Genomic DNA, 26,024 nt, shown 5'->3' on the forward strand with positions numbered 1-26,024 from the left:
AAGTCACACACACTTACATCACCCGGACGTCGTTTTCAAAATAATACGCATGGAATTCGTTCAAAATCCTTCTTTTAAAAACACTTGTATTAAAACATTAAACCCTTACCTTAAATGTTATAACATTTATACTTTAACCCTTAAGCTCAATTTATTTCTTTTTTATTCATTTATATGATTGTGTATTCATGATAAATGTATTGACATATCCTGATCTGATACTTAACTTGACCCTGAGGCTATAGAGTGAGATAGAGCTCATCATATTTTGTTACCAGTATTTACACTGTCAATGAGCGTCTAATAACTACTGAGGGGCTCTCCAATGATGCTGGAGGATTTCAATAGTCTTTCCTTTTTATTTCCTTTATGAGATATTCCCACCTCTAAAATCCTTCATAAGACACTGACAAAGTGAAATATTCACTCAAGCTAACATATAACTTATCATTACATACGATATTACAGTGAAGGGTTTCTCTGGAACAGACCTGAAGCTTTTATTCTGAAGGTCGCCACCCTCATTGGTCCTGTCTCTTCCTGGTTGTCGTTCACCTGCTGCGGACTCCTGACTGGTCGACTCCGCCCCCCTGTCTTGTGACAAGGTGGGTGTGCTCGTTTGATCAAGGATTTTAACGACAAAACAAACCGGATGCAGATCTCAGGCAGAGATCACAGAGAGTGAGCACACATCAGCTCCTGCCTTACCCAGAGGAGTCCAGAAAAAATCATGTACAAGAAAGTTAAATGGTTCAAGACCTTGTGATAACTTGACCCAAAGTATCTGTGGAGTGAAAAGTTGGAAACACATTTCTGCTGTACACAACTAAGATGAGCCAAGAGGCACAGACCCAGTTTTTAAGACCCCAGAGGATTAATAATTAATGCCTTTTCTGTATTTTCATATCTGAAGCATTTTTAAAATAAAGGACAATGATGACCATGAAAAAATAAAAAATGTATTTTAAAAGCACAGAGTTTTGAGTATTTAAGATCCATCTTTCATAGAGTTATTGCATCTGTTGGTTACATGCACATTTCTGAATTTAAACGAATCCAAAGACAAATGAGTCTAACTTCACATGTGAAGGACTCTCAAAAGAAAGGTCTCTTGCATCAAGTCCAAATCAAATCTGAAGCTCTGCTCCCGAATACATGAGGATTAAAGTGCAGATTTGTTTTATTTAGAAACATAAATAAATAAACCAAGGCCCTCTTACTGTGGAAACGGTGAGCAGGGTGACCTGACTCACCGTTTTTATCTTCAGAATTAGACACTATAATAAAGTTGTTTTTTCCAACAGCAGTAGCACCTTGGTTCATTTTATTTTTTGTATCAGACTCCATCCCCTCTGTGCCAGAGAGCACTACATATAGTTTTAGACATATATTTCAAAACAGACACTTCCTTTATCAGCCTTATTATTTGCTTTATATTTGTTTTCTTGTGGAGTTCACCTCCTGTTAAATACATTTTTTTTAATAATAAATGACATTAAAGCATCAGATAACAAAACAGTGATGTGTCAGTGTCGACATAGAGAAATACTTAACTTGATTAAAATCTTCTATGTTTTCTTACGGACTCCTGGGTGGTTCACACGCACCACTTTAGAACAAAAACACTGAGCTTGTGATCTATAAGATCTAATACACCTCATGATGGAGTGAAACAATTTGTGCAGCAGTTTTAAACGCATGAAGCCCTCTTCCTGAGACACCATCCCTTAATACGACCAACAGCAGTTAGACTACAGATAGTTAACTAGAGATACAAGAGTACTATTGGCTTCTTCAACTTGTCTTGACATAAATACCATCACTTGGAATTAGGAGTCGTAGAAATATAAAGTTCCAGCTATAATACCGTTCTCCTAAAGTTACAGTTATAGGAATACATGAATGAAACCACGAATTCTACACCTGTATTGGCAAAATATCAGGTGTGACAAGAAATTATATATTAAAAGAATGTTTTGCATATTCACTGTTCATAAAGTTTTTACTCTTTGGTCTACAGCTAAAGCACTGAGGCCTGTAAACAAGACATCATTTCTCTACTACAGAAGGAATCTTTAAAACTTCACAGAGAGGTAAAAACCTTTGGTGAAAAACGTTGTTGTTTTTTTACTTGGGTAAACGAAACACAGAGAACATGTCAGAGGCAGCAGGTTTAGATGCGGGTGAGGAAACTCAGATTAAGACTAGCAGGAACCTGGATGGTCTCCAGAGCCACAGTGGAGGGTGTGAAGGGAAGCGTGACGGAGAAGATCTTGTTGCCGTCCATCATCAGAGGGGCCGACTCACCTCTGTCTTTCAAAATGTTCTAAAATATATTTAAAAGATGGAGATTTTGTTAAATAAGGTCAAAAATAGTATAGGATGAAATAGCAGCGTGATCTTGACCACACTTAAAACTTTCCATTTACTCACTTTAATAGTTGTGATGAAAGCGGTTGGCACTCGCTCTTCAAATTCAATCACTGGAGTGTACAGGGTCAACACTTTCAAAATCTGTCGAGAAAAACAAAGGATAAATCAAACCCAATTAAAATATTGTGTCAACACGTTTAAAAGGCTTAAACCTCCACTGATGACGGACCTGTGCCGTGGTGAGGGCGGTGCACATGCTGCAGATGGCTTGGGCATCTTCCTCTGTCTTCTTCTTGATCTGCAGAAGCTGTGCAGCCTGTACCAGCGGCTCCAGAGTCTCCTTGGCACCACAGTCGGACAACTCCCGCTCCGCCAGCCACTCCTCCAACTGCCAAATATTGTACCTGAAGCCGGAGGAATGAATGTGAAATATATTCAAATAATTCCAGATATTGTGACGTAATTGTGGAGTCATAAAAAAAGGGTTTCTTGAATTTCTGAAACTAGTGAATACAGTATTTACTGTATATGTGATAATACACTGCATGATTTTCTGTGTAAGGGGAAAACTTAAGGGAGGAACCATTTTTTTTTTTTTAAACTAACAATGTTATAATGAAGAATAATGGCCTTTCAAAGTTTGAAATTAACCCTTTTAATTACAGCACTTTCACTGGGCCAAATAACTGAACAACTGATGATTCTGATTTCATTAAGAACAATATCATGGCCGCTGTTTGCTGTACCTGATCTGCAGGCCTTTACTCCAGGAGCACATTTCCTTCCGCAGCAGCAGATGGTTGACGGTGACTGCGCAGATGATGTAGAACTGCTGCTTCACCACCTGTTTGATGAGGTCTGGGTCCATCCCATGCTGACTCATGGTGGTGTGGAAGAGGCCAAGACGCTGCAGGAGGACTTCCACGGTGACAGCCTCCTCCTCTGGGAAACTCGTGCTCCTCTTCCTCAGGCCTGTCGGTTTGGACCCCAGGACTCCCTGGATCGTCTCATGCTCCAGCATGCTTGCCACTGCATAAAACACGTGAAGTAAAAAAAAATCATGTTGATTAGTAATAGTCAGAGTTGTATATATGTAAAATTATAGCTGCTTTCAGACATGCGCTGACATTTTCTAGAGATGCTGTATTTAGGAATGGAAATGTCGAAGACAGTTGTTCTGCACATTTTTCTAAACTTTTCTTGCCAGTCCCAAAGTAAAATGTCTCAGTATAAGAAAGAGGTGCCATAGACTTAGAAGACACAGATTCTGATGTCCACTTAGAAAGTCAATGAGATTGGAGAGCTTTTAAAGATAAGAGCAGACTCTGCAATGTGCTTTGAACAAAAAGAATGCTTTCCAGAGGGAGGTTTATACTTCATGTCCTGCCTCCTGCATGCTCTAGCCAGGCACCACACCCCGCCTGAATGTTACGGCCATTTTCCAGTGGTTGTGAACAAGCTTGACCTGGGAAATCACGTGCCGCATTCTTCAAATATGAAAGGCAAACTCCGGAGAGGAGTTCATGTCTGAAAACGGGTTATGTCTCCTCACCTATCAGGGGCTGCATGACGTTCTCCATGCTCTTGATGAGCTGACAGTAGATTTGAATGGCCAGGTCACCAAAGACCTGCTGGTACTCTGACAGTTCAAAGTTGGACAAGCACTGCTCGTTTTGTTTGGCAGTGTTGTGCGTCATGAAGACCTAGATTATACAGAGGACATAGAGACATGCAGGGTTAATCGAGAGACATGTCCAGCTGTCAACAGAACTCCAGCATCAAACCTCGTCCAGCTTACCTCATCTCCACTGTACTGCTTCAAACAGTGCAACAGCCGGCAGCTGTTGGCCAACCAAAAGGAAACTACTTCAAAATCACCTGCTCGTCTCTTCACAGAAAAATAAAATAATCAATGTAAAGATCAATTCAAGATAAACATGAGTTGCTTCATTGACACATATCAAAGTTATATACTGCACCTTGATGACCCCTTTAATGCTGCTGATGGTGGAATTGAGCAGATTGCTGACTCTCCGGTCATTATTCACATTGTCCGCGTATCGGAGGCACATAAAGATGATGTAGGCAGGAAGCCCAGGAATGAGGCTAACTGCCACGCCGCGAGGCTTCAGATCTGAGTGGACAACATTTCACAGTCAAATATTCAAATAACAAGTCCTCTATCTATGAAGAACATCTTCATGCAATTAGAAAAACAGTTACAGAAGTGATTTGCTTGGATAAAACAGGTCAGAACTTACCTGTGACCAGATTTTTCAGCAGGCGGTTCTCCTCGCCCTCCGTGTACTTCAACATGCCCTGATACTCTTTCTCCTTGCGAGTGATATGAACAGCTCTCATGGGAGCGTTCATTGCAGCGGCATCGACCATTTGTTGAGTGTTTGCTAAATACAGTAAAGACGTAGTTTGAGTAATGACATGAACAAGGCTGTGATACTATCATCTGTAAAATGTCTTTTACAAACAAGTGGATACCTTCAAAATCGCCAACTTTTTTCATGTAAAATTTAAGTTGCTTTTTCAACTTGCGTATGATTTTGTCTTGTTTTTCTTGCCGATCCATGTTCTCCTGAAAGATTCAAACACATTAGAGTGAACCTCAGTAAATAGCAACATGATTAAAGCAACCATCTTTAAAGCACTTCCCTTAGTACTTAATTTTTGCCATATATATGTTACAATATGCCACTTTTTGTTGATAAAATAACAATATTATCTTGTACTGCACACTCAGCTTTATATTTTACATTTACTTTATATTTGAAAGAGGTCTGTAAAGTAAAAGTAATCACTATATCTGTGATAAGAGTCAAAGATGTTGAGTGGAGAACCGACTGAGTAGACCCACCAGGTTATCATTGGTGAGCCGTATGATCTCATGCTTCAGGCTGGCGTCGATTCGGGCGTCTTCAGGCAGAAGGAGGCTCTGAGCCAACAGCTTCTGCTGTTGCTCCTTCTCAGCCTTCAGCTTGTTCACCTCCTCGAGAAGACTCTGGCACTTATCACTGTGAACACGCTCCATCTCCTGCATCTGGCTCTCAAGGAACCTGGAAGAGGAACAGAGGAGGGACAGTATTTGGTTCCATGTGACATGAAACTGCTTGAACCCACATAACAACAGGAGAATATAACTTAATTACGTGTTGGTCTCTTTTAAGCCTTCATAAGCCAGCCATAGCTCTCCATCTTCATTCAGAGTATGGATATCCAGGGATCTTAAGAGGAACATTAGACAAGAATATCACGTTACACCTGATAGATTCACACTAGAACAAGTTTGCTTGAGGGTTAATGTAATTTAATACTTGTTAAATGATGATATTGGTGGTGATTATACGGAAGTATGAGGGAAAACCAGTGGGAAGTATGAATGGTTAATGTTGACTGAATGAGCTGGGGAGTGAACCACAGACTGATTAGACAACCCACTCTACCTCCTAAACCATAAAAAAACCTAGGATTATAACCTAACATGTTTAATATATTTTCTGTACTTTCCAGCAGAATATAACAATGATTTGTCAGCCCGTAGAAATAGATAAGAGTGGGAGCAGATTGCTCTTACCTGTCAATGTCTTGAAACGAGGGAATTTCACTGAGGTCTAATTTCACACTCTCGCCCAGTAGAGAGTCCTGAAGGGGAGTGCAAATGGAATTAATTATTTCTCATTAATTTTAGATGTACAGTTTACAGATCAATAATAAAAACATTCCTGGTACAAATAGAACATGAAAATAATAATAAATGCAGTTTACTTTCTCACCTTATGTTTAAGAGCTTCTTGGCGGACCATATGCGATCGAAGCAGCAGCACTTCTTCTTTTCTCATCTCCAGCTCCTCGTTGGAGGAGGTGAGTTGTTCCATCAGTACCTCGTAGGGCCGAGTACCAGGGTCAGGAGGCATCAACTCACTGTTCTCATTGGTCAAAGACTTTCGCAGCTTGTTCAGATCCTGCTTCAGCTTCTTGTTGTCAGACTCCAGCTCTTGCCTCTGCAATCAGACATCTACAGATTCATTGTGTGTCTCTAATCACCTTTCAGTAGTTCAATGCAAAGATAAGTAATCATAGACTTCAGGACCTGTTATGGGTGACTATTTAAAAACAGCTCTCTTGCTTGGATCCAAATATACAGTATGTTCTTGACTAAGTCGTACCTTCAGTGTCTCCAAATCCAGTTCTGTTCTGCCAACAGTTCTCTGCTCCTCCACCTCCTTTTCAGAAAAAGTAAAAATCAACAATTCAAACACAAATATCAGTCAGACACAATTAATAACTTATTGATCTGTTTGGTAGATTTTTAATTTAACAAGTAAGAAACATGATTGTTTTTTCAGTGCCTACTTTTGCCTTTTCTTGTTTGGCTTCTTCTCTCTTATCCAGCTGCTGCCACAGTGACTGTTTCTCCTGCTCCAGTTCCTTCACTCTTCTCTGGAGCTTCAGAAGCACAGGCAGGTCCACCTTGGCCTCGGTCTCATCCTAACACAACACAGCAAGAACTGACTCACTGATCTCTCCTCAACTAAACTACAATGCTGCACTAATAGGATTATGACCCAGACGAGGCTGGAAGAAAACTCTCCAAAGCTTTTCAAAAGAATGATTGTCCAGTTCTCTGTAGTAAATTCAACAACACAGATGCCGGCACAGACAGAATTCCTACTATATTCCATCCGTTTATAAGTGCCACTAATATCATGCTTACTGAAGGCGGAGATCATGCAGATGTAATATAAATCATGTGAATTCATGTTAATATGAAGATCTAGCAACTACAAACCTTGTTACTGAACTATTTACAAAGACATGGCGAGCATGTTGCATGTTGCTAAAGTCTGATGATAATACATTTTATAATGATATAATTTTTACATGAAAATATTTTTAGTTGTTAGTATATAAATGTCAATGTTTTGCATCAACCTCCAAGCTGAGGTTGAGAAGTTCATACTCAAATATAAGCATAACTTTTGATTTAATTATGCAGCATGTATTTATGCGCTTTAGTACATTACCTCTTTTTGTGAAGAACTGTCCTCTCCCTCTGTAGAACCTACGCTCAGGCTAAACTCTGAGGAGTTACTGCTGTAGTTGGAGTCTGTCTTCTTGTGTCCAAGTTTGCTTGAACTCTGCTGATGTGTGAGAGGACATAACAAAACATGTCAGAGAAAGAATCTGTCCGGCCTAAACTTGTACCAACCATAGACCGTATATAAAGAGTTACCAGCATGAGACACATTTTGATATTTTGAACCTTTTTCTTGGTGTTGTCAGCTGTTTTCACTTTGCTCAATGATCTGATGTTACCATGTGAACAAGCTCTGTACATCTACTGAACTTTTCAATAAAGTGGTGGTTGGTTTATTACAGCATCTTGAAACTGTCATGTTATTTAAATCAATGAATGAAGATGTTTATAACTACTGTTGCCAGATAAAAACGGACTGAAGCCAAAATATTGTTCAAAAAGGAAAAATACGGACTTCCTGTCTGGCGGTCTGAAAACTACAGCAAATAAATAATTTAAGCTTCTAGATGTTCAGATTCTCTTTTTTTCAAATGTTTTGTAATTTTTATCCTAATCAGCACCCATCAAAACAATTTTTACTGAATGTGTGTGTTGTTCTTTTTGCCGAAAGAAAAGGTTTCTTACCACGCTGAGATCCATCTTCTCTTTCAGGTCTTTGTGCCGCTCCTCCAGGTGCAGGTGTTCACTCAGCAGACCTTGGTAACGAGAACGCTCCTCCGTTAAGTCCTTCTCCATCTGTTTAGTGTTCTCTACGTTGGTTGTAATCTCTGAAACAAAACAATTTGGATTTATTTATTCTGAATTTAAGCTGCTAGCGGTCAACTGTAAAGGTTTAAGGTGAGCTGCTCAGTACCTGTTATCTTTTGTGCTTGTTCAACGAATAATGTGTTGACTTCATCTTTTTCACTGTTCAACAAGCTGTTCTTCATATTAAGCTCTTCTATTACCTGATTGTGAAAGAAGGAAAAAATGTGTTCACAGTATTTATTCCCATTCATTATTGCTCCATATGTTTTAGAAATTAACAGAAACAAAGGAAAAAATATTAACTAAATCTCAACATTTTCTATTTTGAATTTCATTATGATCTTTAGTAACTCAAATGCAGCCACATTTATTCTACTATTCTACTAAGCCTAAACCCCAAATTCGGATTTTAAATGTTTTGGCAAGCAAATTTATTTACAAAATACAACATATAGAAAGTTCAATTGAAGCTGATGGCCTCTGAAGTATGATAAACTTAGATGTGTATATGGCAGACCTACCTGTTGAGTCTGCTCCTTATAGACCTTTGTCTGCTCCTCCAGGTCTTCTTTCTCTCTGCGCGTGTTTTCCAACTCATGTTGAAGGAAGGAGAGCTGCTCCAGCAGAGAGGGAAGTGTCTCTGCCTGGGCTCTGACCTTCTGCTCGGATCTACGTAGGTTCTCAATCTCTCTGCTGTGTCTCTCTCTCTCTATACTCTGGGTCTTCTCCACCACACTCAGCCTCTCACGGAGCTCTTTGTTTCCCTTTTGCTGCAGGGGGAAAATACAAACACATGCTGTGCATGTGATTCTACGCCTCCCAATGACTCAATACTTCTCCAGCAACATTTTTTATCATGGTAGATTCCACAAGAAAACAATGAGTTATAAAAACACAACAGACCTCCATACTCTCACAGTACTCACCTGATCATTTATCTTGTGCTGCAGCTGCATGATTTTGTTCTCCATGCCATAGTTGAGCTTCTTAAAGTGCTCAACAGAGCGCGCCTCCACCTTCAGCTTCTTGAATTCCTTCTTGGCCTGCATGCGGCGCACACAGCTCTGCAGCAGGACGATAGCTGCCATGGTGCGTTTGTAATGCTGTCTGGCCAGCCAGCCTTTCACCCACTTCTGGATCACAACAGCCTTTTGCTCAAACATCAACTATGAAAACAAAGACAAACACATATTCCTAGTTAAACTTGATGGTAAGATTATTTCTACTGCTTGTGTGCTTCTTCTAATACATTTAAAAACAAACTGCATTAACAGTGTGTCTCAGTATAACATGTCTGTGACCACAGTTTCTAACATCAATATTAAGTGTTCTCACTGTTGCAGTACTATGTAAATACGTCAGCTCACAGGGAGTGACACTAACCCAAGCTGTTGCCCCGTGATACTTTGAATTTAATTATTTTTCAAGTTTGAGGAAATCCATAACAATCTAATGCACTCTGTATTCTCCAGCCTTCACTACTTCAACAACATTATTACCAGAACCTGACACATCTGGACTTCAATTAAGCAAGGAACTCTTCAAAAATAATGTCGAAGAGGCAATTCCGGTTCCTTTTCTTCATGACAACTGTAATATCCAACGCTGGTTATTGCAATAATCAACAATCCAGTTCCAGTATGGACTGGGTAAATCCCTTTTAAAAAAAAAATTACAAACAACAGTCAGCAAACCCCCAAATGCTCAGTTCTATGCAAGGCTCATGATGCTATTGCCTTATGAAATTACGTTGCCATTATTTAATTATGAATACAAACCCTTTCCAGAAAAGAGAACTAATGAGTGCAGAAATAAAACTTAACTTAATTAAACGCATCAGACTTTTAAGGGGCATTTTAGGCCATTACCTTATAATACTGCTTTCTGGCCATGTAGGCCCTCAAGAAGCACTGGATGGTGATTGCTGCCAAGCGCTGCTGCTGATAGTGTCTCCTGTTCACCCACATGCGCACGTTCCGCTGGATGACAATGGCTGCTCTGGTTCTTCGTAGACCCTGAACATAACTGACAGAAAAAAACAAAGTAATAGAAGAGAATTAGCAGCAGACAACAGACAACTTCTTATTTTGTTATTTTAAAAGATCCACTTACCAACGGGCCTGGTGGCCCCGTACATATCTCTGAATGGTAATGGCAGAAGCCTTCATCCTCAGATACTTTTTGCGGGCCAACCAGCAGCGGATAGTCTTCTGGATGCTGACACAAGCCATACGCAGCTTGTCGGAACGCAGCTTCTCCAGGTAAGCCACCTGACCAGCCCTGAAGAAGATCTTGTTTTTGCCAAACTGGTACTTATCCTGGTCCTAATGACACAACACAGTGGTATTAAGTATTTTATTTGTCACATTTTGGTGTAATAGTTGAATTGAATCAATTTACTGTCTTTAACATTGTGAGATAGGGAAATTTCAGCATTTTCATTGATTTCTCAAAGAACTATGTGTGACTCATGATGAAAGAAATCTGACATATTTAGGGGGCTGGCATCTATGAGTGTGTACATTATGGAGCGGATCCAAATAAATCGAGTGGAGTTAAATGTGGTTTCATAGGGAGACTGCTGAGCCAGAGCCATTGTGGTTAACACGATGTACATCCTTTTACACAACTCCAACATACCTTCACAAGTTTTTCTAGGAGATTTTTGCATGTCTGTTTTCTATCACTGAGAACATCTTTTTGCTTCATGAGGACCCGATAACGTCTGAAGAACTCTTGATAGGTCCACCTGCAATAAATAAATAGAAGAGTAAGGTGGGTAATTTAAAAAACAACTACCCGTGGCCCTGAGTACCAGTTTCTGGTTTTTGACATGCTACCTAGATGGGAAGCCGGTTGCTGAGATCCGGATTGTCTCGAGGACACCACATGCTCGCAGCTGCTGCACTGCCCTCACAGGGTCCAAGCTTTATAGAAGAGAAAAAACATAACACGTTACTACTCTTTCATCTGTGCTTGTTACAGATAACCGTACAAACAGAATCATCCTACTCACGTGAACGGAGATTTATCATCATTTGGCTTAATGCAGCGTACGTAGTGAGGACTCGTAGCATTAAGTGTGTCCATCAGCAAATGTAGAGACTGTCGAAACTGAGACAACAAAACCTTGGTAAGTGAATTTGGTGATACATGAATCATATCCTCATGAATCATGGCTCGAAAAACTTACCCAATCATATATATATTTTGTGGATGGGCACTAAACACATCTCTAATGTTTCTTTGTTTAATGTTTTTACTGAGCAAGTGCAGCCAGTGTGCTGGTGTCTCTCCTTCTAATGAGGATAGGTGCTGTCACTGTAAGAAAAACCCTCACCACCAAATGTCATGTTTACTTTGTGTGCTCTCACCTGCAGTCCAACAGTCTTCTTGTTATCCTTCTGACTAGGACCAGCCCTTCCAGTTACACCAGCACGTTTTTTAGTGGAACCCTTGGCTTTCTCATCTTCCTCAAACAGTTTCAGAAGCAAATTAAACTGAAAAGATGAAAAGTATAGAATGAATACATCTGACACCAAGTAGAAGAATGTAAAGCTGCCATTGCACAGCAGATGGCAGTGTTTTCAATCTGAGACAGAGGGTGTTTTTCCACTGATAGTTCAGACTGAACAAGCCTCGGGTGTGTTCCTGAAGACTTGCAACACAATAAATACTTTGCAGTTATTTGCTTTTGGCTTCTTGGCAGTGGTGGAGACATTAAATGACACTGAGTTAATTTCTCACTCTAACTACCACAAAGACAAATACATCAAAATATTGTAAACTATTTTAAATGATTTCACCTGGCTCTTTTTCAGCACATTTATCTGCTCCTCATTGACCGTGTCCTTGTTTTTCTCCAGGAAGCCCTCACACTGGTACTCCACCTAAACACAATAGACCAGCTAAAAGATTGAGGGTCAGATTCATCATGAACAGGAAAAGACCGATTATTCCCAAATATTCGTGGTGCAGGCATTGAATTCTGACTTTGAAGACAAGTTTATTACAATTTCACACTTCACTCTGTTGGTGCTATTCAGGAGAAAGCATGAGTCAGCCACCCATCTGTCCATTTTCAACACTGTTCTGTGCTGGGTGGGAACCAAAGTCTATCCCAACTCAGTCTACAGACTAATTAAAGAAATAACACATATAAATACACACACACATTTGCACCTATGACCACAGAGGTACTCGGGTCCCATAACTGTACACATTTGTGGTGCTTTCATAACATGCACAGAAGGCTGAACATTTCCCTGAAACTGTCCAGAAAGTCTGTATGTGAGAAAGCAAATGTCATAGTCAGTTGCCGGGCATATATTGGAACCTTTCCTGCCATCTCCCAAGTAATATAACCGAAAGGTGTCCAAAACATGTCAGCGTTAGCCCATGTGATAATACAGCAGGAAAATTGTTAGAAAATAATTCACAAAGAACAAAACGGGTGTCGATGTGCTGTAAACAAAAAGATCTCTGTTGCAGAATTTAGACATCATGTCGAGCCTCTTGCTGCTCGACTCAGAAGCCACCCCTCGTTTGAATGTTCTGGAAATGTTCTTGTTGTTGTAAAAGGAAAATGTCAGGGCCCAATGTTCTGGATATTTTCCAAGGTTTGTGTCTTTCTGTGGAAAGAAACCTGAATACTGGAAGAAAATCCATGCAGCTACATTCAGGACATGCAAAAAAAGCCCGACTCAAATAAAATACCACCTGAACATGAAACATTCTGTGTAACTGTGTTTTCCTGGGCAGTCAAGTACCTTGTCTGCAAAGTGATGGATGATGAAAGCTCTGTTTGATAACCTGGGTTTATCAAAGTGGATATTCTGCTTCAGAAGGGTGTTGTACAGTTTCTGGGCCCATGTGTCATCAGAGCCTTTTGGCATCTGTGGAAACAGGAAGAGGTTAGTCATGGCATTACTCATAACCTCTAAACATAATGTGGCAGAGATTCCTCCAGTGGAAAATAGCCGGGCAGACTTTTCTTGAAAAAAGTAAAGCAGTTTTTTTTTTACCTTGCATTCCTCATCAAGGAGGTCCAGGACTCCCAGCTTTGCCTCAATTAGATCAATGCACGGCTGGTTGTCATAGAAGTCGATCAATGTCCAGGAGATCTCCTCTTTCATGTACTCCTCTTGCTCCAATTTGAAAACATGCTGGAAGGAGTGATTGCTAAAAATTATTTCTGCACATTCTCACTAGGAAATGCACATGCTGAGCCGCAAAGGACACATACCAGGTTGAACTGTTGTTGAAGCTTCTCATTGGCATAATTGATGCAAAACTGCTCAAAGCTGTTCACATCAAATGTTTCAAACCTGAAGAGAAAGTTATTATTGAAATTAAATCTGGTCATCCATTAATTAATTAGAAATATCCCATCCCAAAGGTGGCAACTTACCCGTAAATGTCGAGCACACCAATGAATGAGTGTTGTTTGGCTGCAGTTTTCAAAGCGCTGTTAATACTGCCCACAATCAAGCTGAAGAGTTTGGCGTAGATGTGTTTAGCTAGGGCATCTCGGCCATTGACCGCGTTCACTTTGGAGAAAGACTTCACGTAGGTTTCTGTGGTCGTCTTGAGCGTCCTGTGACACAACCAGTGGGCCATTTCTTCGCATGGAACCCCCATCAGCTCACAAAACACCATCAGGTGCACATTATCTGGCTGGAAATACATCAACAACAAATTATCTTTTGGGGGGAGGGGGGGGGGGGGGTGGAAACATCAACACATCCTCAATACAGTACTCCAACGTAAAATATAAGAGGGAAAAAAAACATGTCCATGTGTGATCAGTTATTACCGAGATGCTGCTTCTGTCTGCTGACTGATCTTTAATCTCCACATTGCTAAGGTGGAGAATAGATGCCATAATCTGGTAAATTTCCATTTGGTCACTTTCAGAGATTCCTACAAGGAAAACAGGACAATAAAACTAAAAAGTTTGATCCATCGTGCCTTGCAATAAAACTCCATATGGACAGTATTGTCTATTCAAAAAACATTGTATGCTGTTAATGCAAACTTTATTGAAATGCAACTTCCACCTACCTAAAAGTGAGAAGGCCTTCCTGGTGCTGCGCATCTCTTTGGCATCATCCACTCCATCTATGACTGGGCTCTGACCCTGGTTAGTACAGTGGAAGTCATCTGCGCAACCTATAAACATTAATCATAATGTATTTGACTAATACAGACTGCCCTGTTACAACTGCTACTGAAGTAGTTCTCCTAAATCATGATTTAAAGAATCCAATATTTCAGAGACTCACATACCTAACTTAAAGGCCTTGAACTCTGGTAAATGTGACGAGGCACACAGCTGATAGAATATATGATAGTTCCTTTCTCCACAGGCCTGAAAATTATGAAAACAGATGTTAAAAAAAGGGGAACAAACCATAAATACTGAAAACAATCAATTGTATGTACATTCATGTAGACCAACTGCTTTGCTGATAATAATACATTGACGTCTCTGTGGGTCACTGGCCATACAGGTTAATCTGAGGGTTATCTATGTGCCTTGAATCATGCTGCAAAGATATACTGTTCACATGTTAACACGGTGCATGCACGTGAGTGTTTCAAATCACTTAGCTGTGAGGAGAATCACAGATGATAGAGAGATATGAAGGGACACATTCATACACAGAGAAGTCACCTGAAGACATGCAAGTTATATGCATAGAAATGATATTACCTGAAACACAACCCTGGACTTTTCCAGTAAGTAGGTTCTCATGTTAGCACCAATTATACAATGCTTCTTGTCAAACCCAATCTCAATGTACTTCCCGAAGCGACTGCTGTTGTCGTTCCTTGTTGTCTTGGCATTCCCAAGGGCCTTAGGAAAACAAACACATATGTATCAGTAAAAACATTTTTATGTTCTTGTTTCCTGCAGTGGGAAATGTTACCTCCATGATGGGGCTGGAGGCGAGGACTCGATCCTCAACACTGGTGTCCCCAGAAGAGCTGACTGTGGCAAAGTAACGCATAGCATACTTAGCAGAGACGGTTTTGCCTGCTCCAGACTCCCCGCTCACTATGATGGATTGATTTCTTTCATCCCTGCATGAAAAGGTGATAATATACAGAATATCAGCTCAAGCAACGTAGAATTTTACTTGCTTAAAATGTTTAAATGTATAGTGTCAGAACCTGGCCATCTGTTTATAGGCTTCCTCCGCCACTGCAAATATATGGGGGTCCATGTCCCCCATGTTCTGCCCATTGTAGGCATTGATGATGTCAGCTTCATATATGGGCAAGCTCTCATAGGGATTTATGGCAACCAGGACAATTCCTAAATACAACAAAGAGAAAAGTTCTCAGCAGCAAGATACATTTTGGTTCATGTTCCTTTAAGAGCAGCCAGTACCATAATAATCAACGTAATATGCTGTAGATTGTGTCAGAACGTACAGTGAACATGGCTCCAAAGTCTAGTGTGACAGTGATAGTGTGACTCAAAGGAGATGAAGCTCATTACCACAGTACGTGTAAATCAACTTGGAGTCAATGAAGCGCACTTTGAGGTTGTGCAGCACTGCTGGCTCGTGGAGGTAGCTGAGCGACGTGAGATCATTCTCCCCCACCAGGAGGTTGGGGTTTCTGAGAGGTGGCAGGTCGTTGGTCCTGGGGTCTATTTTGTATTCCACCTCCTAGAAAAACACAAGATATTTAGCTTCGAGTACCAGTGACATTAGTCTTTCATTTTAGATGAACTGCTAAGCCTGGGGGGGGGAGAACCATGTTGGAAGATACAAGTGAAATCAAATGGTTAAACACAAACTATATCTGTACTGTCACTGTGTTTCCCTTGCTCGTGTTCACTCATGATAGGACTTCGGTCTTATTTCCATACCTAATGTGCATGCCCTAACTCGACCTTGCAGATGCAGGTAGCAACAGCACAGAGAAAAATGTTTTTAAACCACGCACTATTGGAGTGTTTTAACCATTACGCACCTATTTATTGCGCCCAGTTTATCGAATGGGCTTCCTGTATTCAACCTTTAACAGAGATGCTTAAAGAGACACATACGATTGTCTTTGTTGGATTCCATGTACATTTACCAGACATCACAGCTGCCTCACATGATTCCACAGCTCAGAGATTGATGAAGCTCCATAGCCAGAGTTCATCCAAAGAATGTGTGTGTATGTGTGTGTGCATTAACAACACTAAGTGCTGAACAGAAGTGACAGAAATCAGAAAACGTGACTGTCCGCATACCAGTTGATGCTCCCATAAACTGTATTTATTCAAACTTCTAGTTCTTCCATTTATTTATTGAGACCTTCACTTATGTGCCCTTCTTCAGTCTGAAGGGGGGGCTGAGTGAAAAACATCACCTACCTGGGAGGTACAGTAAATGAGTGTATGGGGGCATCAACTGGTGGGCTCCGCTATTCTCGTGAAAACAAAATCCCAATAACGTAAATTCCAATAAAATGTAAGGTGAAAGAATGTTTCAAGGTTAGGATCATGGAAGTCAATATAGTGTGTGTATGTGCGTGTATGTGCGTGTGCTCACCGTGCCATCCTCCAGCTGCAGGGCCAGCGTCAGGTCTCCAGCAGTGTAGTCTTTGATAAGCTCCGCTGACTTCCACACCTCGGCTGCATCTGGGAGCCATACACGGGCATACTGGGATGGACGGAGGGCAAACAGAGACATTCAACCACTGCTCTCACAAAAACACGGCCTTGCATAAAACTTTATTAAATCTTCAGTGACGTGGGGAAAATGGCAAGACGGTGAGTGCAAAGTCAGCAGACAGCAGCAGCCACGCGTGTAACGCGGATGGACCGTGGATACGAGGTGTTTTAAGAGCCGGGTTCATAAATATAAGTAAACAAGTGAAGACTTGAAGACCAGAAGCTGTTCTTTTAAGTAACTGGTACGTGTAAAACACCATTTTGACGGTTATAATAAACGTTAAGTCAACCGTAGAATGAGCTGGACAACAGACACACAGTGGAAACTCTTACCCTGGAGTACAGTTCGGAGGCTGCCATGTTTTCAAACTCTGTCGGTGATTGTCTGTAAAGTTTCTTCTACCCGCGGGCACACATTCTCCAGACTCCCAGCGGAGCGGACATGCAGTTCGCTGAGCTCCTCCACAGAGCAGGAGGGGCTCCTTCACAGAGCCGAGTCCCGGGAGCTGGAGCTGCTCCTCCACTCAACTACCGCCGCTGCTGTCAGTCAACTGCGCGTGCACCGACACGTTCAGCTCCCGTGCGACCACTGTGCCCCCCAGCGGCCAGCACGCGCAAGTCGACCAAGCCCCCATGAGGCCCTAGAGGAGGAGGAGGAGGAGATGGAGGAGTCACCATTACTGCTGCATGTCATGTGGCGTGTCATTAAAACCTGATCGGTCACACCACACTGCCCATCAGGTCGGATTATTTTTTTTAAATAATTTAAAATATGGATTTTCAAGTTACATGTTTGTTGTTGAGGTTCTGATTCGTTTGAGATGATATAAATCAGAGTTAAGATATGTTTAGAGTTGTGTAACTGGGATATTTTTGCTTTAAGTCACAATTTCCCACCACTATTAGCTCACCACATCAGTATGGCTGGATTAACCACAGCTGGGGCCCCCACTGACACCACAGTACGTTTCATTAAAGGATCATTGTGTAGAGTTTAGTGTCACCTAGTGGTGAAGTTGCATGTTGCAGCTGAATACCCCTCACCTCTCAATCCCCTTCTGAACATGAAAGAGAACCTGTGGAAGCCTTCAGTTGTCATAAAAAATCAAAAGGTATTTAGTTTGTCCAGTCTGGGCTACTGTAAAAAAAACATGGAAACCTCCGTTGAGAGGACTGCTCCTGATGTAAATATAAAGTAACTATATATAAAGGGGACATTTTAGGGTAAAGAAAATAACAATCCGTAGAATTTAGGTGATACACACTACTGAAGACATCACTAGGGTTATTTTATATTCACTTTCTGCCAATAGATCCCTTTTACCCAAATCGTACACACTGAACCTTTAGTACCCCACCCAACCAACTCTGTAAAGTTGAAACGATTTTATTATTATACAACACATGAAATTCATTTGAAGTCATTCCAATGATACATCATTATTTATTTGGGAGAAATTCCAAATATTGTCTGGTTATACTGTTTGTATACTTTGCATGAACACAAACACACACAAAAATATAAAATAAAATCCTTATTTCACAAAATTAACTAAGCATATTTTAAAAGTTATTAAGTGTTGGCATAAAATATGGAATTAGAGCTTCACACAAATATTGTGTTATGAGTTGAGAAAAGTTGTTTGACGGACATAAATTAATATTAGACTTCTGGTCAATGCATCAATAATTTAACCAAGTTAATATGATCTATATATCACATTTTACTCTTCATACATACTTGTACAAAAGCTCGAGTGAAGTTCAGTCATTTTGGCTTCATTAAAGTATGTTATTTTTATTGAAAGTTGGTTCAATACCATTCCCTCAACTGCTCATGAGGCATATTAAAGAATTAAAACACTGGTAGTGGCTTTCGGTTCTCAGATGTACCTGATGGGGATTTTGCATGTGCGAAAAATTAAATATTTCAAAGAGTAAAAACTATGCATTCATTAATGGGCCCTGACGGCCTTGTTTTTTTCATGTCAGCAACACCTTGCTACTCTAGTATGTCAACGAGTCTCTTAATGCAGGAAGGCTTGTGTAATAAATGCAAGGATACATTCAGTTGAATAAGAGTACATATAAGATATTATGCAAAACTATTTTATTTACAAAACAAATGGCACAGTGTGACTGCACAGTAAATGCACATGCACACTCCAGACATGTCAAGGGAGCTTCTTTCCATAAAATCCTACGTGATTCCAGTCAGACAGTGACAGACATTTCAGTCAAGATTCACAACAAAGATTTTCACTGAGGGAGCAAATATTGCTCAAGAGGAACAGTTCATTACTTTTAAGGCCATTTTAAAGGTCAGATGAGATGGAGACCAGCAGCAAGTCTTGGCAAACCAATGTCACTAAAATGAATTAAAATACAACTGGCTACAAAGTGTGTGTGATCTAATCTTAAGTACTTCAGAAGCACGTAATCAAATTTCTGCACAGGGAGAGGAAGGGAAAGAAACAAAATAAAGGATTAGGGGGAGAAAAAAAACGAATGATTACCTCAGTTTTCACTATTTCAATAGACATGCCTCAAGGTGAGTAGGTGGATGCTCAAAAGTTTCTAAATGAAAAGCATACCTGTAAATTACACTTCTATTTCACACATACATCAATGCAAATTCTGACAGCATCTCCTCAGTGGTCACAACAAAGATGTATTTATGCCTCTAAATATCACGTCCAGGATTTGTTTGTGATGAGGATAGATCCCCCTTCACTCAGCTGGGGGTTACAGAGGCATTCATATGAAGGCATTATCCTTAAAAGTGAAAATGTTCCGTGAAAATAAGATAGCATTAACATCCATTCACATCTACGACTGTGATATCATGTTCAGAAAACAATCACTATTCAGTCTCAAGAGCTTGAGAAGTGCTTCTCCTACTACATTGATGGATTTAACTCACTGACAATTCAGTGCCTGACAGATCCCAAATTTTTTCTCAAGTATTTGGCTTGGTACATATCTTGTTCATAGAGAATACATACAAAGGTGGAAAACAAATTTAAACGGAAACGACAGGTAGATATGATGTGGGGGGTGGGGGGGTCGGAATGGTAAAAATACAGTGATAATAAAACCCATCAACCGGCCAGCTTGCTCGCCACGATTGAAGTCTTTCTTTGAGGCAGGTCCTGAGGTGTGGGGATGTGGCCCCCTGTGATCTCAGCCTTCTCCGATGGGGCTGACGGCAACTGCTTGTTCTTCATCTTTGCTTTAGCCATGTTGTAGTCACCAGAGTCAAAATACTTTGGCTGCACAAAAGAGAAGACGTTATATTGTTGATTTGATTTAATTTAAACAGGTGGAGTCTGGATAAAGCCGTGTTCAGGTCTGAAACTCACCCCCTTCTGGAGTCTTTTCCTCAGAAGGTCTGAGCCTCCGGGCTTGGCTCCAAGGTTTGGATACCTGGCTTTCAGTTTGGCTTCCTCTGCTTTCTCAGGACTGATGACTTTGTCCTCCATTTCCTTTTGAAAGTGTACAGAATGTATGAATGGGACATGCTGTTCTCAGCTGATGTGAAAACCTTGCTACCTTAAAACTGATAATGGCAGTGAGTAGTCATCATATAATACACAGTCATCATTAGAGTAAGTGCGACTGTTCAAGTTCATAATGTGCAGGCGCCGTCATGAGGGGAAACACGACGTTTAGCTACAGCATCAACCGACGTCAGCTAACACGATAATCAGTTTATAAATACTAACGGCATTCTACGTCTGCACCAACGCATCAGGTCGGTGGATTTGCTTTAGATACAGACGCCAGTGGCTAATTAGCTAATTACCTAGCGCTAGCATCGTTGATGACATAAGCAAAGAGTAGCTGCTGGCTAGCTAGCTTCGTGCTAGCCGCATGCTACCTCACCAGATTGGACGCGTTTGCAGAGCCAAGTATCTCCTTTAAATTATATTTTCCTGGTTACATTCTACCTGCTGATCGTCTGAAGTCCTCGTTTCTTCAACTTCGTCAGACATGGCTATGGTGAATCGCGACTCTGCTCGCTGAACTGTGGCTGTGTCCGCACAACAGGCTCCTGACTGCGGAGGATGAGAAACAGCTCTGGCAGCGACGAGGCGGGCAAAGGCTGCAGACTGTACAGCAACAGGCCACTGAGTCGAGTCCAGAGAAACCGATTGGAGCAGAGTCGTCACACGCAGCTCAGACTGAAGGAAACATCTTTGTTGACAGCCGGAGACACGATCACAGGGAGTCGAGCGACAGACACTTGGTTTTTATTTTAAATCATCAAACCTAAAGCAATACAATACCTCCCACAGTCTGAGCTGTAGAAAACATGTTAAGGGCTTCTGTGATGCCATAGATACCAATACTTTACCATGCACTTCAATATTGTATAATATATTAATACATTCGAGCAATTTATTCATGCTTTCAATTGCTTGTTATGCTGACACAGCGCACGGACACCCAACTACATCTTTAATGTTTTACAATATGGACATTTCATGAGGAGAAATTCGTATTTAGAATTTTATGGTCTCATTATTGCCACTGCACAACCATTCATTGTAATTATCAAGACAACGAATTTATAGAAATTTCCTCTTGATATTTATAAAAAAATTCTTCATATTTTTCATGGTATCTCTGACCTTGTGTCAATGTCATTCAGATGATCTGATGTCATAAGTGGTAACAAAGCCAATAGAATAACTTTCACTATCATTATAGCATCTGAACTTATTTCTGCATAAAATAAAGAGCAGAGCCAATGTACCTCTACTTAAAAGTATGACATTTTTGTAAATTTGATACCTAGAATGACAGTAGCAGCTCAGTTGTTTAGTATTGTGGATTGATGAGCAAACTCAGTTATTTTTGGAGGGTGCAAAATGTGTCCATTAATCACCATTTGTGGTTGAATGACTGATAGATTTTCAGCACATGATCCACTCTATGTACAGTAGTTTGTTAATTCATTATACAATATGCTTGTATTATACTTTAATAAAGTGTGCCATGAAGAAAAGTGATGCCAACATTCTCTACCTTCTTCCTTCATGCTTACACGACAAACAGATTTAATGTCAATCAAAATTCCACATGTATACAAATATTAAACGGCTCATTACTTATAACAAATCTATTAACATGACACCAACGAATGCTTTAATTATGCCATGGTTAGTCGGTTTGATGTCACAGAAAATAACCAGCAGAAGAGCAATTCCCAACAGAAGTTTTTTTATTGGTTACATTTCAACATTTTTGCAAAACGGCAATGAGTAAATTTATAACAGCCTCAACTACTATGCAGGAAATATAACTGGGACAGAAGTGGTCGGTCGCTGCTGCTGCTTCAGAGGCAAATGCTTATTAGGCTTATTTTTTCAGTCTTCTTCCCGTCACTTAAAAACTGAATGAATTTCTGTGTACATCATTTGCTATCTGGAAATAACAAAATACAATATATAACATGTTTAACTTGCTCTCAAGTTTCATGACACAAAGAGAACAACTGGGCCAAAAGATTAAACATCGACATCCCCCATGACGACGTCCTCTTGTAATTTCTGCACCATTTTCTCTTCCATTTGTTTGGCCTTTCCTGTAAAAAATAAAGAATGAAAACATAATTTAAACACTGCTGAAATCACAGACATGGATAATCAATATGCTGAATTAAAAAATGTCTCCCTATGACAATTTTTTTTTTAAATCTGAGTATATTGATAATCAATGTCAACAAATCAAATGACTTGTACAAGACTTAATTAATCTTATGAACAAATCATCCAACTGATTATTCTGATAAATCTTTACCTGCATGTGGAGCTTTGATGAGGTGAATATTTTTCTTCACTTCGTTGATGGCCTCTTCCTTCTCCAACTGTTTGCCCTTCTTTAATCTATTAGGTGGAGAAAAACACAGTTAAGCAAACACCATTTTCCAAAACTTGTAAATATCACATTAAGATAAAAAAAAAAAAATCACCTAAACATGAAACTGAAGCTGTAAGTTTAGAAAAATTATCTTTAAACATTAACACAAAATGAACTGCTCACCTGTTCATGATGAATCTTGCCTGTCGTTTGTATTTGATCACTTCCACCTTCTTCATTGCTTCCACTGTAAAAGATGAAAGTTCAACATAAATGCTCTGCTAAAAAAAACACATGTTCTTTAAAGGAACTGACCCTGAGAAGTGAATTAATTTGTTACCTGTCTTGTCCCACAGCTTCCTGTTATATTTAACAGGTATATTTCTGCGTTTCTCGAACTCCAAGGCGTTATCCTAAAAGACAAAACATTTGGTGGGTAAGTAACCAAAACAGTCAAACAAATCAAAGAGACAGAGGTCGTGCTCTATAGATGGGCAGCTCACCACAGTCAGTTCCTTTCCTGATGATTTTCTGAAAGCTTTGGTCCATCTGGTCTTTCTGGGGTTACGCTTCTTCTTGAAGTTCTTGTGGCATTTTGATCTGCAGAATCTGAATGACTATTTATTTGAAAAGAGAGAGAAACACAAATAACAAATTACTCAATCCGATAGGAGTTTGAATAGATATGAATAAGTAGACCTGGGGAAGGTGTTGGATTGAGGAAGTATAAAGTTGCATTACAAATTTTCCATATTCAGAATGAAAGATTTGACATTTGTAGTTTATTACAATATAGCAATTATAACAGTTTAAGTCGTGTTTACAAATAAAAACACTTTAGATTAGGTGTTTGAGTATGAAGATTTACTGAAAGAACAAAAAAGTGAAGTACTGAAGTGAAATCCATTTCACAATAATGTGCCGTTAAGGGATTAATGTGTTACATAGCACCTGGTAAAGGGTGGGATCATGTGTATGACTGTATATGCTTCTGAGTAGCTTATTGTATATGACATGATTTGTTCATATATTTGGTATTAATCTGAATTTACAAACGAGTAAATAACTTAAACCACTGAATAAATAATTAAGTAAGGAACAACAGGATGGACACACTGCACTAAACTGTTCTCCGCACGGGTCATCTACAAAAACACACACTTCCTGCTCCTCACTCATGTGACTGAACTAACCAATAAGAAGCCAGAAAGGCATCAGACTAAGTTTAATGGGAAATAACTACAGAGGCAGATTCAACACATTACTACTGTTCTTATGATGACACTGTAAACATGTGGACAATGACAACATAAATATGTAAATAACTTAACTGTAAACATAATCAAATTCTTAGTAAATTAACAAACATATGAATCAACTTAACTTTCAATATTACACAAGGATTGGCTATGGCGCTGAGGAAATCTAAACAGTTATTCAAAGCTGATACAGGACAGAGTGGTTTTTAGAGTTTACACTGTGGACGTGTTCGTGGGTTTTACATCCAGTCCTCAGATCCAAGCTGCAGTTTTCACACGGATCCACTAGGGGGGGAAAAAATCAATCCACCAACTAAAACCAAGGCCTCGCTGGTTAAATGTCCTCCTCCTCCTCCTCCTCCTCTTCAGCGCTGAGAAAAAGGCAGCGTGGACCTGACTTTCGATAAACAATAGAGTCCACTCTGTTTACTCAACATCCATCGTGTTAATGAAGTGAGCGGCCGAGTTATTCACTGTCTATATGTTTTTAAAACCCCTCTGTCGACCCACGTGAGTGAGTCCCAAGCACGTTATGTTAGCATGTTAGCATGCAGGCTAACGCTCCTAAATTGACAACCACACACGAGCTACAGGGTGATTCAGCCCCGAAGGCAGACGCTTACCTTACAGTCGTTCCTTACAAACATCATCCCGTGTCCCGGGTACACGGGACCCGAGCAGAAGTAGCACTTCTCGATGCGCATCTTCACAGCACGAGCGCTGTATGCGACCACCGACCACAACAAGACCGTCCGCTCCTCCTCTTCTTCGTGTTCTTTCAACCTGACTGGAGCTCCTCGTGGAGAAGTGCTGCCCCCTGCTGGACCCTCAGTGGGACATGTTAAAGTCTCATTCAAAATAAGGCCCTGTGGATTTTACTTTTTTACATGACTCTCCTGATCTGCTGTAACACAATATTACAACCTCACAATGTTTGTATGGAGATCAGTGTGCAAGTTTAAATTTGTAGATATCATGAAATAAATCACCAAAAAATTAGATTTTATTATTTTAATGTGATTGAGTTGCACTCTCAACTGCACTGTGACTGCATACTATGTCGTACTTTGTTATGTGTTTTGAGTACTTATTATGCATAAACACATACATATATTATTATATATCAATGTTCAAATATACATTGAATAGAGTGAATACTTGCTAAATAAAGTGTACATAAAATCTATTCAGTCTATCTCTAACTTTAAGTTAATACAGAAGCATGTATTTGAGTAATTTGTTCTCCAAAGACCGTTTTCAAGTCAATTGGTATGTGAGCAGATTTGTTCTTCATAAGATCAATAAGATATGGGTCAATATATTGTAACCAGATTTCTTAAACTCATAAAATCCTTTTCGATTAAAAAAATCCAGCATCAGTCAGGCTACACTTTTTAACTTTAAAATATACATCAGGAAGCTTTCATTTGCTCCCAAACACAAAAAAACACACACACATGGAAATAAAAACCAATGACACAACACGAAATATATTTTTTCCAAGGACAATTTTATTATCTAGTATTTGTGATCATCTTGAGAGTATCAAAAAATCTGTTGCAACATTCCAACACGTAAAATAATTTTCTCTGTTGCTCGTTTTTAATTAAATGATGTATTTTGGTATTCAAAAGCAGACATATTAAAAAACCATAACTTAAATAATAACAGTTAAAATCTACACTCTAAATCTACATTTGGCACCTGAGTTGAGTCAGCAAATTTTTACCTGTGGCTTTAAAAATGAAAACACTTTTTTCTGAATAGCAACAAACATTGAACTGAAAGCCTGCCAAATAGATTTAGAAAAAAGTCACATTAAAATAGGGAAATGTTTCCGTTTACAACATCATGGTAAAAAGGTAATCTAAATTTAAAATGTCCAACGAAAGATAAGAAGCATCAAGGTGAAATCTTGTGGGAATAAAAAGACAACAGAACCATTTCGACATCTCAAGCTTTTAAAAGAAAAGGAAAAGGCCTTTCTACCAATCGAAACCATTGGATATCGATCACATTTAAATTCAAATAATGTAAATGAAAACCAAAGAAA

General features: G+C 39.7%; 3 protein-coding genes across 4 annotated transcripts; all 3 read right to left on the reverse strand.

Moving 5' to 3' along the window:
• Positions 1–945: 945 nt before the first annotated feature.
• Positions 946–17,409, reverse strand: LOC128444426 (unconventional myosin-Va). 2 transcript variants are annotated; one of them, XM_053426911.1, is made up of 40 exons: positions 17,181–17,409; positions 16,726–16,836; positions 15,678–15,849; positions 15,347–15,491; positions 15,103–15,256; positions 14,886–15,029; positions 14,459–14,540; positions 14,234–14,341; positions 13,986–14,092; positions 13,581–13,846; positions 13,416–13,497; positions 13,195–13,335; positions 12,940–13,065; positions 11,977–12,060; positions 11,545–11,670; positions 11,187–11,284; positions 11,011–11,097; positions 10,811–10,919; positions 10,283–10,494; positions 10,039–10,195; positions 9,097–9,336; positions 8,692–8,940; positions 8,277–8,370; positions 8,048–8,190; positions 7,410–7,523; positions 6,739–6,873; positions 6,552–6,608; positions 6,159–6,386; positions 5,960–6,027; positions 5,535–5,609; positions 5,243–5,441; positions 4,870–4,963; positions 4,635–4,778; positions 4,353–4,507; positions 4,172–4,261; positions 3,926–4,076; positions 3,120–3,402; positions 2,603–2,777; positions 2,434–2,514; positions 946–2,326 (listed from the first exon to the last, which is right to left on the reverse strand). In XM_053426911.1, the coding sequence occupies exons 1-40, from the start codon at positions 17,205–17,207 to the stop codon at positions 2,174–2,176; spliced, it is 5,466 nt and encodes a 1,821-aa protein (XP_053282886.1). In that variant the 5' UTR covers positions 17,208–17,409; the 3' UTR covers positions 946–2,173. The 2 variants fall into 2 exon arrangements, with proteins under 2 accessions (XP_053282886.1, XP_053282885.1); XM_053426910.1 differs by having other exon boundaries at positions 7,410–7,526.
• Positions 17,410–18,940: 1,531 nt separating this feature from the next.
• Positions 18,941–20,957, reverse strand: LOC128444457 (cAMP-regulated phosphoprotein 19). The gene is made up of 3 exons (XM_053426958.1): positions 20,798–20,957; positions 20,210–20,332; positions 18,941–20,119 (listed from the first exon to the last, which is right to left on the reverse strand). The coding sequence occupies exons 1-3, from the start codon at positions 20,840–20,842 to the stop codon at positions 19,949–19,951; spliced, it is 339 nt and encodes a 112-aa protein (XP_053282933.1). The 5' UTR covers positions 20,843–20,957; the 3' UTR covers positions 18,941–19,948.
• A 1,099-nt stretch (positions 20,958–22,056) lies between these two features.
• rsl24d1 (ribosomal L24 domain containing 1) lies at positions 22,057–24,756 on the reverse strand. The gene is made up of 6 exons (XM_053426957.1): positions 24,595–24,756; positions 23,216–23,329; positions 23,053–23,125; positions 22,896–22,959; positions 22,653–22,738; positions 22,057–22,437 (listed from the first exon to the last, which is right to left on the reverse strand). Exons 1-6 carry the CDS (start codon positions 24,673–24,675, stop codon positions 22,361–22,363), a joined length of 495 nt encoding a protein of 164 aa, XP_053282932.1. The 5' UTR covers positions 24,676–24,756; the 3' UTR covers positions 22,057–22,360.
• Positions 24,757–26,024: the final 1,268 nt, after the last annotated feature.

Source organism: Pleuronectes platessa, chromosome 7 (genome assembly GCF_947347685.1).
Source record: "Pleuronectes platessa chromosome 7, fPlePla1.1, whole genome shotgun sequence".
Lineage (NCBI taxonomy): Eukaryota > Metazoa > Chordata > Actinopteri > Pleuronectiformes > Pleuronectidae > Pleuronectes > Pleuronectes platessa.

Bases quoted from the DNA above. Each gene is read 5' to 3' on its own strand.
- rsl24d1 (XM_053426957.1), bottom strand. From the start codon at position 24,675: ATGCGCATCGAGAAGTGCTACTTCTGCTCGGGTCCCGTGTACCCGGGA. The intron at 23,330-24,594 runs GTAAGCGTCTGC...TCAAATAAATAG, and splicing joins TTGTAAGGAACGACTGTAAG to TCATTCAGATTCTGCAGATC. The intron at 22,960-23,052 runs GTAACAAATTAA...CATCTTTTACAG, and splicing joins GAAGCTGTGGGACAAGACAG to TGGAAGCAATGAAGAAGGTG.
- LOC128444457 (XM_053426958.1), bottom strand. From the start codon at position 20,842: ATGTCTGACGAAGTTGAAGAAACGAGGACTTCAGACGATCAGCAG. The intron at 20,333-20,797 runs GTAGAATGTAAC...CACTTTCAAAAG, and splicing joins GGACTTCAGACGATCAGCAG to GAAATGGAGGACAAAGTCAT. The intron at 20,120-20,209 runs GTGAGTTTCAGA...TCTTTTGTGCAG, and splicing joins GGAAAAGACTCCAGAAGGGG to CCAAAGTATTTTGACTCTGG.
- LOC128444426 (XM_053426910.1), bottom strand. From the start codon at position 17,207: ATGGCAGCCTCCGAACTGTACTCCAGG. The intron at 14,342-14,458 runs GTATGTGAGTCT...TAATGTTTATAG, and splicing joins GTTCAAGGCCTTTAAGTTAG to GTTGCGCAGATGACTTCCAC. The intron at 11,285-11,544 runs GTGAGAGCACAC...TTGTTGTCTCAG, and splicing joins AGAAGACTGTTGGACTGCAG to TTTCGACAGTCTCTACATTT.